The sequence below is a fragment of the Cylas formicarius genome, unplaced genomic scaffold (genome assembly GCF_029955315.1).
Source record: "Cylas formicarius isolate icCylForm1 unplaced genomic scaffold, icCylForm1.1 PGA_scaffold_6__28_contigs__length_40554024, whole genome shotgun sequence".
Classification (NCBI taxonomy): domain Eukaryota; kingdom Metazoa; phylum Arthropoda; class Insecta; order Coleoptera; family Brentidae; genus Cylas; species Cylas formicarius.
Window position 1 is genome coordinate 17,798,017 of NW_026844347.1, and position 16,435 is coordinate 17,814,451.

The 16,435-nt window shown below is 34.2% G+C and overlaps 1 protein-coding gene across 4 annotated transcripts in view; it reads left to right on the forward strand.

The window, feature by feature from the left end:
- Nucleotides 1-16,435, forward strand: part of LOC132703990 (5-hydroxytryptamine receptor-like) — a 536,822-nt gene that overhangs the window by 497,577 nt on the left and 22,810 nt on the right. For all 4 annotated transcript variants that reach the window (XM_060673574.1, XM_060673576.1, XM_060673577.1 and 1 more), the window contains one exon: nt 2,204-2,522. In XM_060673574.1, coding sequence (XP_060529557.1) covers nt 2,204-2,522 — 319 coding nt within the window. The remainder of the gene's footprint in view (nt 1-2,203; nt 2,523-16,435) is intronic.

Genomic DNA, 16,435 nt, shown 5'->3' on the forward strand with positions numbered 1-16,435 from the left:
TAGGGTATAAGGTACTACAAACACACGCAAGAATATGTGGAGCAAGAGACCCACGAGCTTTAACTTCCACGAAATTAAGGAAACATTTGGCCACATTATCACAGGTCTGTAATATGTCACAAAACGAACTTGAACAGTTGGCAACGTTTATGGGCCACACTTTAAATGTACATAGTCAAAATTATAGACTTCAAGATGACATTTTTCAAACTGCAAAAATTGCGAAACTGTTACTTCTCATGGAAGATGGCCAAGCGGGAAAGTACAAAGGAAAGACATTGGAAGAAACTGACTTAACTTTAGAAGACCAATTAAACCCCGAAAACGTAGACGAAACTTACCAACAGTTTGCTTTCGAAGATGAAATTGATGAGCATCCCACTCTTGCAGACAAAAATGAGACATTAAATCAAACAAACAAAAAAACGGAACTTGCACATTCCAAAAAAGATAGTGTGACAATAAAAAAACGAGAACTGATTCCATAGCAGCGGACCAAAAAACCACATACAAACAAAAAAACCACCAAAGAAAGCAGAATGTGAGGTGTTAATAAGCAGTCATTCAGATTTATTGGAAAATAAATCCTGGTTGAAAATTAAGGTGTTTGTCCAAAATATATATACAAAAAAAATGAAAAACGTTATTTAGGTATCAAAATCATCAATCGATAAAATTGAAGATATGTGGCACTAATGACCGTCAACTTCAATTTTTTCTTTAAATTTTCAGTTTTTATTACAGTTTTGGATATTGCCAAAATAGACATATCCTAGTCTGTTTTTCTTTTTAGCATACATGTGTGTCAGCATTTTTTTGAATTTTTGTATATATTATTATTATTATGATAATAAAGTTTGTCTTAGTTTTAATAAATTATTTTTTATGAAGCTATTATAATATCAGAACCTATTAAACTAACTAAAAAATGGATGAAACAAATTATCTGCGTTAAATAATTGAAGTTCCATTATCCTGAATCTATTGCTTTAATCATGAATTCAATGTTACTGCAGTACTCACGTTTACTTATGCGCGCTTGGAATCCTATAACTGACATCCAGATAATCTAAACACTGGAAATTCACTGGAATTGCCAAGGTCATAACGCTCAATTATCTATTACTATTACATGTGATACATAAATTAAGAGACTCAATTAGATAATAGCAAAAATAAAAAAGTTGATTGGTCACATTAAACCTATAAGCCCCTTGAACTCTACCTACTACCCATGTATTATTTGCATTTGCTTAGAAAATTCGAACTAAATACCCAAGTACAAAGGAGTTCATTAAAATACCGAAAGAGAGGCAGTTCCATGTGTATATCTCTGATAATTAGGAATACCTAAATTCGGTACGAGGTATGGATGTGGCAACCATGTCGGAAGCCAAAAAGATATTGCAATAGATTTGTATATTCTCCAGACGTTGCTATTTACTGTATATTGAGGACGTCGAAAGAGTAGTAAAATGAAATGACGCAGAATAGTAGTGCAATGTAAAATTTAAAATTTAAAATTTTGAAGCAACTGAATATTTTGATATATATATATATATATATATATATATATATATATATATATATATATATATATATATATATATATATATATATATATATATATATATATATATATATATATATATATATATATACATATGATGACACTATATTCCGGGATATCATCCGTTCGCTCGTTGAACTCCGACTGGAATCCTGCAGACGTTTCGCCAAAATCTCACTTGGCATCTTCAATGCTCGCGCTCCGAAAACACTCGGTCAAAAATGATTATCAAATTAGATAAACATTTTGTAAATAGGAATAAGAAAGAATTTATGAGCAAGATAACTTTTCGATGAATTGACATTCCATAAAAAAGGTTGTGTTAATGATGACACAGAATAAGGAAAAATGATCTTTGAATGTGATATGGTAGTATAAGGTTGTATGGCCTTTTTTTTTAAATACTAGTTTACTTAGACTTTGTGGAGCAGAGTTTGCAAAATATGTTGAGTACTATTCCAAACGAAGGGAAGCAGAGAATGTGGTTCCTTCCTTCTTTCCTTCCTTTCCTCTAAAAATATATAAATTTTATTTTCTACATATGAATCACCCTGTAAAATTGAAAATGATATTTTAATATAATTCGATATTAAGCAATTCTGAATCATTATACATTATTATATATATTTTTAGATTATCAAAAACTTTCCTACGGGTGAAACGTTATTCAGGGAAACAGTCTTTCGCCGCCGAGGCATTAGTTAACTCGTTAGTATTAATGGAAGGCCAATCAACTACGACGATGGAAATAATTGAAGACCAGGAAGAACACGTCAACAGGAATGCGGATATGGAAGAAGAAACAACAGCGTTTACGATAACTAAACCAACGACCGCCATTGGCAAGATACAGAATTTGGCTGTGCTGATTTCGAACAATTGTTCACCGGAAAAATCAGCAACGAACAATGGATCGGCAAGCGCACAAAGCCCCATAGGCGATACAAATATGGTAAGCTATTTAAAATATGGTTACGCCAAACATTTTTTAATCTGCCACGCACAAGGCACCAGCGGCAAAGTCCTGCAGAAATCATTTCTAAACATTCAAATATCGTTGCATTTACGCAGTGTACGGGGTGGTCAATATAACGTAACCCTATACCTTATCTCAGAATATACAGGGTGTACGAATAAAATCTTAAATACAAAAGTCATCTGGTTTGAAACGAAGTTTTATTTTATTATATTTTTCTATATGGGAAACTACAACTTCTTTTTTTTAATGGAACATAATGTATATTATTATACATTATTTGAATTCTACTTAAGTTTCTAGTAACATTTCATATATAATGTTCTATACCGATGACTAATGGTTTATCTCAAATATGTCATTTGCAGACCTTAAGTAAAATACCAATTTTTCCTAAGAGGAAATCTTTATTTTTTAATTTAGGTTTAATAACTTCTCGACAAGAACCTACTTTAATAGAATTTCTATAATATATATAATAATACAGGGTGTTCAAAAACTTCCAAAAATCTTTTTTTTTAATGGAAACCCTCAAATTTCATAATTTTATCTTATTTACCGTTAAAAAGAAAGCTAAGTTTGTATAAGGTTGTCTATGCTGAAAATGTTTAGTTTTCGAAATATTGACAAATTAATATTTTTATATGACAATTTTGATGTTGGATTCAAGCTTTGTTATACTTGATAATGAATAAACATGATAAACATAAAAGCCAAGAATATCACAAGCTCCCGATTAAATGTAATTTCATCGGTTTTGGTTGTATTACTGTCAAAAATATGACTGGAAATACTGTTGAAAAGCGTTTTCAGTGCTTTGAGTACTTTATTTGCAATAATAAAAGTCCAGCTTTGGCTCTTCGAAAGTACCGGCAGTTATATCCAGCAAGCAGATTACCCAATCAACAGATTTTTGATTGAATAATGCGTGAACTACAAAATGGTTCAGTCATAAAAAACACCAGGCGAAACCGAGAACTGTCCTTACTAAGGAAAAACAATTAGATATTCTGCTGTATTTTAAGGGGACCGAAGAAAGTTCCCAAATGTAAGCCTCGCGTGACAATCTAGAAATAAGTCGAAGTAGCCTTCAAAACGCTTTGAATGTAAATAATTATTTTCCATTTAAATTTCACTCTGTTCAGTCATCAACATCTGAGGATAAGGATGCAAGAGCAACATTTTTGCGCTCTAACGATGGACCGTTACGTTGAAGCCAATATATTTAAAAAAGTATTGTGGTCTGATGAAGCTATTTTTAATAAGGCCGGCATTTTTTATGGAAAAAATACCCACTACTGGTCTACCAGTGACAAATACCATGTTAAATTATTCAGAAGCATGGTTACAGAAATATATTTGTTTGGTGTGTTATAGTATCTAACAAAATTATTGGGCCGATATTTTATGAAGACAATCTAGCTACCCAGATTTATCCGCTTATTGACGCTCTACCAGAACAAATTAAACATGATCTAATCATTCCTCATGATAGTGCTCTGTATCATACGTCAACATGGTTAGTCATACTATAAATAAAATGGAAACCGTATATACGACATGTTAGGTGAATCATGGGGGACATATTGAAATCCAAATCCAAGTTAATTGTTCTTTAAGTGTCATTATTTTTTGTTGTTATTACAAAAAATTGCCGAAACTTGATATATTATAGCTTTTTTTAACCAAAAATTATTGATAAATTTTGAACTTTTGAAATATGAATGATTTTAAATGCTGTCATAGACAACTAAGAATAGATAGATGTAGCAATGCTTGAAACCCGCAGCAAAACGTCATGTAAGAATATTAATTTGTCAATATTTCCAAAAATTAAACATTTTCACCATAGTTACCTTTATTTTTTATGGTAAATAAGATAAAATTATGGAATTTGGGGGTTTCCATTTAAAAAAATTGATTATTAGAAGTTTAGGAAAAATTGGCTTCTTTCTATGGGCCAGTAAATGACATATTTGAGATAAAAACTTAAATATGTCAAAAACCATTAGACAAAGGTATAGAACATTATTCATGAAATTTCCGTAGAAACTTAAGTAGAATCCGAGAATGTAATAATCCACAGGATGTTCCTTTACAAATAAAAGTTGTGTCTACCCAAGCAATACTGAGTGCCCTGCATACGCAAAAATATAATAAAATAGAACTTCGTTTCAAGGCAGATGACTTTTGTATTTAAGATTTTTTTCGTACATCCTGTCTATTCTGAGATAATGTGTACATTTGTAGGGCCGCAATTGCACGGCACTTATTGCAATAATACGTGCAATCCAATGTTCTACTTTTTTAATTCCCAGTTTTAACTTCTGCCTGCGGCATGTGCATGTCAAAAACTAATAGGAAATTTTTGAAATAACCGCGAAATAATTTATTGAGAGTACAATGTACATTTTTCTGAAGGTATGGGTATGGAATAATGTTACATTTGTTATCAAAATCTCTATCTAATCTATCTCTAAATCTTGTTTTTGTTTTGTTTTAAATTTATATGTTACCATTTTTATTCTCTAGTGATATGTTATCATTATTATGGTGAAAAAAATGCTCTACAGTACAGATAATGATACTGGATGTAGCCATATCAAGAGACTATACTATTTCATTATAGCCAATAAATACCATAACCTACCTACCAAAACCTAACCTTTCTCTAGCCACAATTTTAACTCTAACACCGCACCTGACACACAAGAAGTCGCAATATATCAAATACTCAAGGTACTTTTTCTGAATCAAAAATAGGCAAATCCCTTTGCGATTACTGGGTTATCAGCTCCGGCGACATAAATAATTGCTCCTGAAAAGAGAGGAAGAGTTAGGGCGAAGATGGAGTATCGACTGATATCTCTTCTTGAAAACGTCCTCAGGATCAGTCAAATAGGGGTGTCAGCGAATGAATCAAGCGGCGCCGCTCCCTCACTAGCCGGTAGTGACTTGGATATTGCATGAAACCGAGTTTCAGTTAGTCTCTCTGAGTTAGTTAGTCTCTCTCATTAGCATGTTAAGCGACACGTGAGCAAGTACCACCAACCACTGATACAGGAGGAATCTAGAAGATTTTTATATAGTATTGCAGTAGTCTGTGGAAGTTCCTTAAAAAAAACATATTTTTGAACTCCATGGAACACAAAGGAAAACTGAAATTTGTCTTGCCTATTATTATGTGTTGAATGAAGCTTTGACGTCCGTATCTTCTAGCTTTGATCTGAAATTCACATTACATCGTAGGAACAATCAATACATCAAAAATAGAATACACTATCGTAGTCCTCATCCTTTAAAGAAGTTTCCTCCGCGCACGGAATATGTAGACTCCGCCTACTTTATTTTTAGCCTCTTAAAGCTTCACCCTCTACAAACACAAACAAACCTCCATTCATCCAAAGTTCTGTATCTGTGTATGCTAGTAAACGACTAGCTTACGGTATCTAAATCCAATTAAGGTAACCCACTTGGCAAATTCCAGTTCAACTATCCAGATTCAAAATAATTTCTAATAATTTCACGCCGGACAGCAGTTATATTTTTTTGTAAAAAACTTTCCGGAGTGTAAAATTTGCTATTATAGGAAACAATACAACTTTTTCAATACATTATGGTAAATTATCGAGAAAAAGCTCATACTTCGAATATTTGAATATTGAAAACTACATCACTTATGGCCGTAGTTGATTTACAGATTTTTATTGAAAAGCTTGAAAGCATTTTTTAAATTGTAGATATTTGATTCATACATTACTTAATTCAAGTATTTTGGAGCATGTTTAGCAATCCAGAACAAAACTGAATTATCAGGACAATTTCTAGAAATCAGTATTTTAATTTTAATCTTTTAATCATTGCACAACTGTTTTGTTGTAAGTGTTTGTCGAGGTTACAACCGTTTCCTTCTCTTTTTTTATATGATGTTCACCACTGCAGTCGTGGATATATTGTAATCCTCAATAAAATGTTTTAGATGGACAGTATCCATTACACTTAAAATTTCACCAAATTTAGAATATTTGCTAAATTGTTTTGTTTCCTCAATCATTATCAAACTCTTGACTGGAACCTTCGGCACTGCACTAACACACAATAACGCGTTTTGCCACAAACCGAAACTCAACTTTACGTAGTTGACGCTAGTTTCGCCTAGATAGATGGGAAGTAATTATTCAAGTTTGAAATAAAGTCATTTAAATCCATGCAAGTTGTATCAAAAATGACGAAAACATCGTCGACGTATACCATATTCCAGGAAAGTACTTGAAAATTTCTTTAGCATTATCTTCAAAATGATGCATGAAAAGTTCAGCCAGAAAAGGAGATAAACAATTTCCCATGGCCGTACCATTTTGTTGTTCAGAATAGTTGTTGTTATTTAGAAAAATGCAAAGCTTTGTCAGAGTGATTAGCTCTTCAATTATATCTTTACTGTAGTTATTATATTTGACTAATTTCCTGAGGTATTCCAAAGTTTCTGGTATAGGAACGCTTGGAAATAATGAAGAAACATAAAAAGATACTAAAATTTCATGTTTACTTAGGCTTACGTCTTTGATTTTACCAACAAACTCTTGCGAGTTTTTTACAGAATAACTTTCTTTTTTATATTTTAAATTTCCAAGTTCTACAACCAACCACTTTGAAATATTATATGTTGGAAAATCTATAGCTGAGACAGTAGGTCTCAATGTTTTTCCAGGTTTATGAAATTTAGGTAAACAATATAATTTGGACAAAGTAGTCAATCATTACTTCAAAAGATGAATTGAAATAATATTTTTTAAAAAAACAAGAATTGCGTAAAACTTTGTCAGTATGACCTTGAATGTCTTAGCAACGTTCCTGCAAAAATTTCTAATGAAGCCACAAGGTCGACCATTTATCCCTACATTACCAATTTTAGTTCAGGCGTAGATCATTGGCGCTCACATCGCAACTCCTAATATAATCTTTGTATATCTGTCGCACGTAGTGACTTCCCTTTGAATCTCCGTGATAAACCATACGTTATGACTTCACAATATGGTTAGTTGTAGTACGTAGCATTTTTTGCGTAGTTCAAGGCCGTTATTTCAGACGCATAATATACTGAAAATTATTCATTTCCACTGTATTTGCGGGTAACGAAGAGCATTTTGTGACTTCCTTAAAAAATGAATGGAGTAATAAATTAATGCCTCCTACGGTTTTGGATAAAAACAACAAAATATTCAAAAATATATGATCCAGGCTATTTATAGTTTAGATTCATCTATTGAAGTAAACATAATTTGAATATTGGCGGTTTAATTATTTTTCTGTCTTTAAGAACAATAAAGGACTTTTAATATAGAAAATAAGCAAATATAATTTTCAAAATTTTCTTTCGCTTAATAATATATATACTCTGGAACTTAACATAAAGATAAGATAAGATAAAGACAATTCAAAATAACTTAAGTGAAAAAAACGAAACCTACCAACTATTTAATGTTTTTAATGGAATTTAATTTATTATTGATAAATTATAGTTATTTTAATAAACAGAACGCAATAAGTATTAGAATACAAAATACCCTCAATACTTCTTATACACTGAACGAACATTTTCTTACTGAATGGCAACTATTCACTGACTCCATAAGATTGATGGAAACAAACGCTTCCCGAGTGGCTTCCTCTAATTGTGATTTGGTTTAGAAAATTCTTTAATATAAGTTCTGTAAATATCCCTCATAAAAAAATCTAGAGGAGTTAGCATCACATAATTTCGCAGGTCATTAGTTTCAATCTAACATTGTCCAAAAACTTCATTTAATACTCTTTTCAAGAATTAATGCTTGGATTTCCTGATTTTCTCTTCCTTATTTAAGTCGTTTTGATTTTGCCTTGCCTCCTTGTCTGGTTGTTGCTGCCCCGGATATTTATTGCAATAAAGTTCATCGACTGCCTCTGCGTTCAGTTTGTCCATTAAAATTATGTGTGACAGAACACAAAATTCAATAAAGGATAAAATTTATGCCCTTAACTGACAGCGACATAATACACTAATACATAAACAAAAAATGCCCTATATTTCAGGACTATGATTGCCATATAAAATAATGACAAAACAGAGAACTGTAAAAAAAATATGACTACGCCTGGATTCAAAATTTTCGTACATAAAAATGTTATGGGCAATTTTCTAATGGGCTGAAAATTTAAAAACCCTCAATATCTCGTATGGTAGTAAAGATATCGCCATACGGATTTCACAATTAAATGTTTCTCAAAAATGGAACCCTTGACATGCAAGTCAGGGATATATTATTGGATTATGAAAAGTTAATATGTCTAGACTTTGTTTATATTTTGGCCTTCTTGTTGTAGTGAAAATGCCTTTTTCTCTAGTACAGTTAATAAGCTCGTAAAATTCTATTAAACTGGATTTTCGTTTGCACTTTCTTGCTAAAATGAAATATCCACTTTTTATCATTTCTTATACATTAAGAATGTATAATCAACTGGTAAAAATCGTTCGGTGCAGGGGGTGGTGGGGGTGAATTTTCCAAAAAATTGTCAAAAACTTATTATTTTTTTGTTGTCTACACCATACTGTTATTAAATTGACAAAACCGCTTTTCAATACTGGAAATACTTTTTTTTTGTTCATTTTAGAAATACCGCATAATACTTTTATATATTGAATATATATTACATTGAATTAAAGCTTGCTCTGAAAACTCATTTTTATGTTATCGTTTACCTCGCTGTAACTATTTGGTTTATCAAAAAAGCGTTTCATATAAACGATATGCATTGAAGGTCAACAAATCCGTTATTTTTCTAAAAACCCAAATTGGATGGATAGTTTTTTTTTAATAAGCAAAATGTGAAACCATGTCCTGAATATCACGGCCAACAGCGAAGTCGCGAGGAAGGGTCAGATTTCCGAGGAGAGTCAGGCAATAAACGACTTTGCGGTTCCGACGTGAACTTGTGAACTTGCTTTCGCAGCGAGGATGCTTTATGTATTTTTTATGTTTTTAAATGTCAAAATAGTTATCTTTGAGGGAGTGAAGTAGTTTTTAATGTGACTAAAATATATTTATTTTTGGGTGGGAATGATAAATAATAACGCATTAGTTATAATTTTCATCCAAATGGTCGATATAGATTTACATAATCATATATATTAAAAGCAGTACCAGTTCTAATAGCGAACTTGAGTCTACAATCAAATTAAAGCCCTTAACGAGAGAAGCTGCTAACACTAAAGGAAAAGTTTTTAACTTCCAGTTATGTGTAACTTGTCAAGAACGCGGAAAGCTCATAACGTCAAAACAAATATCCAAACAAAATCCGCATGAACATCTATTAAGGCAAGGATCCTAATATCCTACACATTTTTTTGAATTTGAATGCTATTTGACAGAATCACGTAAAATATTAAATAAACTTGCACATGGGGATTTTTAGTTTAAAAAGTTAAAGGCAAGTATGGGGATCGAATTAGTGAATTCTCCAAGAAGAAATCTATAAACTAAAACAGCCTAGAATTTTTTTGAAACGATTTTCTAAGGAGCAAGTCATTGAAGCAGTAGTGCATCACACTAAAACTGAAACGTCCAACTATTTATGCTTTGGTGCATCAGGAATGACGAAGATTTGCGAAAATATTAAAATGAAAATAAATGGCATACCAAGCAATGCAGAATTTAAAAATTTAAAAACTAAGGATTACAAAAAGCATATTCCAAATAATTTATATTTTTTTACAAGTCTTCTTAACTTAATTTAATATTTGTTAAGACATCATCTTTGCGAGTTTAAATGGAAAAAAATATACCCCTAAATATATCGGTTTGGTACTGTTAGCCCATCAGGCGACCAAGTCCAAAAAACTTGTTGTAACCATCCACGCTTGTGGCCACTCAATATCTTACACGGATATTCTAAGCGTCGTTCAAGAAGAAATTCAACTTTACTTAGAAAGTGGTTACGTAACTGTCGCTAAACAATTGGCATCCGATAGATTTGTACAGTTTGCTGCACATCATATCAGATATATTGCAAGAAACTTTGGACAAAGCAAAAACATTTCATAAAACAGAACTTTCAGTAAATGAAACTATACCTGGAAACTTTAAACTTTTGCCATGTAATGTTAAATTGACGATCCCTAATGAGTTAAAGTAAAAAATATTCCATAACCCGTCGAACAACTATAGAAAAAGGTCAAAATGTTAGTTACGAAATACAGCTTGCAGGATGAACGAGTCTAATAATGAAGAGATGAATATTCCACAGTGATCAAGATTTTATAAATTAAATTATAATATAATTAATTATAAATTTTTGAAAACAATTGTCCCACCATGATCTACTAGGTACTATAGGTCATGATAAGTATTTAAATGATGAAGTTTTGCAAGGCATTGTTAAATTATTTATTCGTTTATATACATCAAACGAAACTATAAAATGCATAAATGCCCGCAGAGGAATATTGGTTTCTTTGAAACCAATCAGCAAACTGCCTCCAACTTTAAATAGTCTGAAACAACAGTTCCGTAGTGTTCATCATCAAACTAAAATATATTTGAACATAGGTATACCAAATTATGGATGAAATTTTGAAAATGGAAAAATATCACATATACTGATAACCGAAGCAATATTACAAGAGGATACCTCAGTTCAGGTATAGAGACATTCAATTTTCTGTTAAATACGAGTTTTTAATTTACGGAAACATTTCGGGTCTAACGGGCAATTGTGTTCCTGTAAAAGAAAATTTATGAAATGTATTGGTTAGTTTAGTTTTGATTCTGGCTTCTATGTACACTTACATATTATTAGTTTAATATGAACTGTTGGCAACAAAATATAATCCAAATAATTACTAATGTCAAATATAATAAAACAGTATCATCCCTATGTAACAACTAATTAATCAAAAAATTCAACTATGAAGGCAAATAGCTATCATATTCGCTACGAAAGAGCGTCTACAAGCAAAAACGATCCTAAGCGCACGCCGGAACCGCTACGTCGTTTATTGTCTGACCGTCCTAGCAAATCTGACCCTTTCTCGCTGCTTTGCTGGCAGCCGTGATATTCACGATATAGCATCATGTTTGGTAATTAAAAAAAAACGATCCATCAGATTGGAGTTTTTGGAAAAAGTAACGGATTCGTTGATCGTCAGTGCATATTGTTTATAGAAAATAGCGAGGCAAACGATACTATAAAAATGAGTTTTTAGGGCAAGTGTTTAATCGTTAAAGACTCCTATATAAAAGCATTATGTGGTGTGTTTTTAAAATGGAAAAAAAAGGATTTATAATAAAAATATTGAAAAGCAGTTTTGTCAGTTTAATGGCTGCATGTTGTAGATAATAAAAACATAATAATGTTTTGTCATTTTTATTATAAAATTCACCCCTACCGCCTCCTGCAACCATACGATTTTTATAAGACCAGTTGATTTTGCATTATTAGGGAGAGCGTAAAATTGCGGCACATTTATGTTTTTTAAATCTCTTGTAGGTTTATATAAAGGATTACTCAGCCAGCCTGAATAACTCCAGAGTTTTTGATTAAAGATACATCAAAAACAAAAATGTAATCTAGACATTATAGTGAAGTTTTTGCAGTTCCTGTAATTTTTATAAGGTTTTTAATAATACACAGAAGGGTTCAAATGCATTTTTTATCGATGGAAATATTATAAAATAATTTATTAAAAATGTGTCTAGACTGTTAGGCCTGATAAGAGGCAAAAATGTATACAAACAATTTAAGCTTGAAATGTTTTTTTGCGTTTTGAAAAGCTGTTTTTTGTTTACGTTAACGTAATTAAATGAATATCGATATTTTTGATCGGATTATTTAAAGGAAAGTTTGTATTTAGATTCTAAAATTTGTAAAATTTCTATTCGCAACGTTTATCTTGACATCAATTTATAGAACTGTATACGTCTTTGAAAAAGAAAAAGTATTTTGAAGATACTCAAACTATTTGTTTAGCTTACTAGGGGCTACTATTTAATATAAGTAAGTTCTTTTTAGTTATGAAAAAACTAAATAAATCCGAAAAAATACCATATGTTATAAAAGGTTTGTTACTTTTTGGCTACAACACAGTTATAATTATTACTCTTTTGTCGTCTTTTCATAAAGCAAAAGTTTACATTGTTACGATTTTCTTTTTGTCTTTGTTCGTATGCCATTTCTCTTTTCATTTTTACTGTTGGGGAGGTAGGTTATAGATCGATGGGGCTTATTAAACTGTAACAACCGCTACGCTCAGTCAAATTCCATGTTATAAAGTGCATCATTTTGATAGGTTCCGGCCCAATCTAAAATGAATCTTTAAATGCTACAAGTCTGATATCTTGCCTTGTATGTGTGTAGCATAAATAATTTTTGTAGCACTGCTAATACCTGAAATGGCTCGAATTACGACCAACTAGTAACGGACGGTGCGCCGAGGGTTGTAAACTCTTCCGGTTTCTAAAACTCCGTTTAAAACCCGCATTTCCTTCGTTTCAGTGCTTGTTTGGGAATTTATTATTTGTTTTGAAGTAAACGAAAAAAGCTGATGCATAGTACTGCGCGGAACGGGTGGTGGTCACAGACCTGCAATAACTCAATTGGTTGCGAATAACGTTATATTTCCCTAGCGAAATTAAAGCATTGACCAGCGAATTGCTAGCTGTTGTCTGTGGCATAGCGTTGTAATGGTGGTAGCGGCGATCGTTCTCTGGCCCCTTTTCTTTTTTTTGGCGGTTCTGGTGTTCTTTTTCCCGCCGGTAAGCAGCGTGCTTCCTGAAAGTTTTCCCTTGTCCAGGCTGTTTTTGTAAGGAGTCGCTTAAAGCTCACGGATATTGCGGATTTAGAGGGATACTGATAACCCTGATCTCCGGAATAAGTGGGTAAACAGACGTGGTCGTTTGTACCCCCGACTTGGTCGGATTTAGCGGAGAGAGGTTTTCAAGGATAACGCTCAACCTATAAGGCCACCTCACATCGACGGTAAGCCATATCCACATACTATTTCGCGCTGTCGACCCGTAGTAATTTTTCGTTTATTCTCTTTAAGGCCTTCTTCTTTTTTTTCCTTTTTAATTTGACTTCCCGTATACTATTTCCACTGCTCGTTGGATCACGTCAAGGATTGTTTTAACCACTTCACTCCTGGGGCTTCCTACTCACTATCCTCGGATTACGTTCACGCCCGGTCGCGGCCACAGATCGCGCCCACTGGAGCTTGAGCCTGGTGCAACAAATACAAGTTGTATATGGTTGCAGCAGACAAATAGTTGTAGAGAGAGTAAAGCCACTTGGCCCCGATCAGACGGTTCACAGATAAGTACCTACGCGCCCAACGCCCCTAGTTCCACGGATAGTTTTTATTTAATTGGAATTTTAAAGCATGTAATGTCGAGAGCTCTGCGGCAAGCGTAATATTTGATGCCTGAGCGAAGGCTACTGTTTTTGAGTCTCAGGCCCTCCTCCCTCTTGGTTTTGAATAAAGTATTTGTTCGGAAATTGAGTTTCACTCGCCTAGTCGGCCCACGCCTCACCGACAATTGAGACAGCCGAGCAGCTGCTCGTAAATTTTGTTAATAAGTAGCAATTTGGCGCCCAACGTGGGGCCGGGCGAGGTTACTCTCTTTCCTGTGGTTTTGAGTGGGAGTGAGACTTTGTTGTGAGCCGAGTCTAGTATTAAAGCTGGCGGGATTAGTTGTTGCTTTGCATTAAAATTACTGTAACGGTTTTAAACTGCGTTTCCTGTATTAGCACCTATAATCCAACATACAAGCAGCAGGCTATCCTATCCTATTTGATTGAAAACTTATTTGAACATATTTTGTTTTCCTTTTCGGGAGTTAGTCTAACTGAAAATCCACTCCACTCTAGCGCTAGCTCCTTTTTTTTGCAATTGCGCTTCATGTGGGTTCGAGCAAGGACTTCACTAGTTACGGTGACCGTGTTTGTGCGGGTGGTTTGTCTAGTTCATTTTGTTTGTTTTTTTTTTCCTCTGTGATTGGTAGGATACCGATTAGTGGACGGTAGTAATAATTTCAATTCTGTTTTTTTTTGGTACCATTTACGACTCACCTAAATTGAAATGGAGGTTAACCGCTTACTTAATGACGAGCTGTCGTACGAGTTGTGTGTACGAGGGTTACCTACTACAGGCACAGTTGCCCAAAGGAGAGCTGTGCTTAGAGACGCATTTCGCTTAGAACGCTTAGGCCAAGCGCCAATCCCAGCTACTCTTACTGGGGATGTGACTTCTGAATTGGATATATGCCGGACGAAACTGCATACTTTAGCTACCGATATGGATAACTTTGATCTGGAAAATCGCGAAAACGAGTTTAGACGAATATATACCCGACTTCTACATATAAGTCTACGTTTGGACCGAATCGCTTGCGCTGACCTTAAAGGAGACCGCGATGTAAAAGCGGAATTGGAAGAGAAGTGTGCCCAGATTATTGGGAAAGTTAACTTCAAATACCGGGGATACAATTGTTCACCTCGGCAGCAGGGCGGATGTAGAGACTCTCTTCTGGACGCTATCTGCGAGGGAAATCAAGAGCGCGATACACCATCAGCAGATGAGAATAACACTGCTGTACCCGCTTATGTTCGGGATGCCGCAGTTTCGTACGATCTAGTGAATTTGGGAGGCCAACAGGAACATATTCCTATTACTTACAGAGGGTGCCCGCCCTTGTCGCACCGCAACAAGAAGAGAAGGGTGACGAACTAGTCCGTGCGGACGACCGATATGGAACTAGACCATTTCAACAGTTTCCTGAATCTTCTGGAGATCAAATGCAGATGCATAGATCTGATGAAGCTCAGCAGATGGTGCCGCTTACCTATGGGGGTGCAGGTTACACTCACGTCCCTGTAAGTACACGAGGCACCGATAGAGTAAATGAACGTACCGATCACTTCGTGAAAAACGCATCTTCTGTCGACCAGCCGGACAGACAGGTCCGTTTTTTTGATCCAACTAGATACTCTACCCTGGTTCACAACGATTCGACGAGGAGGGATGAGCGGGTGTCACACTCAAACCCGGTTGTGGACTTGGGAGAACGCTTGGAGAATTTCCAGTTTTCGTCGCTAAGAAATACAGCAGATGAACGCTCCACTGGGCCGAGCGAATCGCATAGACCACTGGATATTCACCAATGGAACCTCAAGTATAGTGGTCAAGGGAGCGTTAATGATTTCCTGGAGAGGGTGGAGGAGCTTCGTGTGTCGCGAGGAGTGACTAAGGAGCAACTTTTGAGATCCGCTCCGGAAATTTTTGTGAAAGACGCACTTTTGTGGTACCGAACTAGCTACTTTACAGGATGGGACGATTTAATTCGACAATTGAAAGAAATGTTCCAGCCTCCTGACTACGAGTTCGCTCTTGATCATATTGTTCGCGTGACCATCTGCACCCTCTAGCGGTTCGAATGTAAACTAGTGTCCCCTCTTGGAATAAGATTTTCTTTAATAAGGTAACTGTACTTTTATTGCGCACAAAGGACAGGGGAAATAAAGACGAAAAGTGTTGGATTTCTTTTCTCGGAACTTGAAGCTGGCAGGCGCCACCAATAATATCTGCAAAACAAAAACCTGGTTAAAATTTTCATTAATAAAGTAGGATATTAGAAACCATATACCTTTTTAATTAATAAGCCATCTACCGTGCGTTAACTTCATACATATTTCCGCATGCTTCTGTTTTAAGGTATCGTGAAATATTTGACTATTTATCTGGGAAAAGTTCTATGTCGAAAATATTATGTGTATGTGGCCGTGGTAGGCTTTCTTTGCTATTATAATTTTATTTTTATTATTTAATATTTACAAAATTAATTTATCTATCTTATTGATGA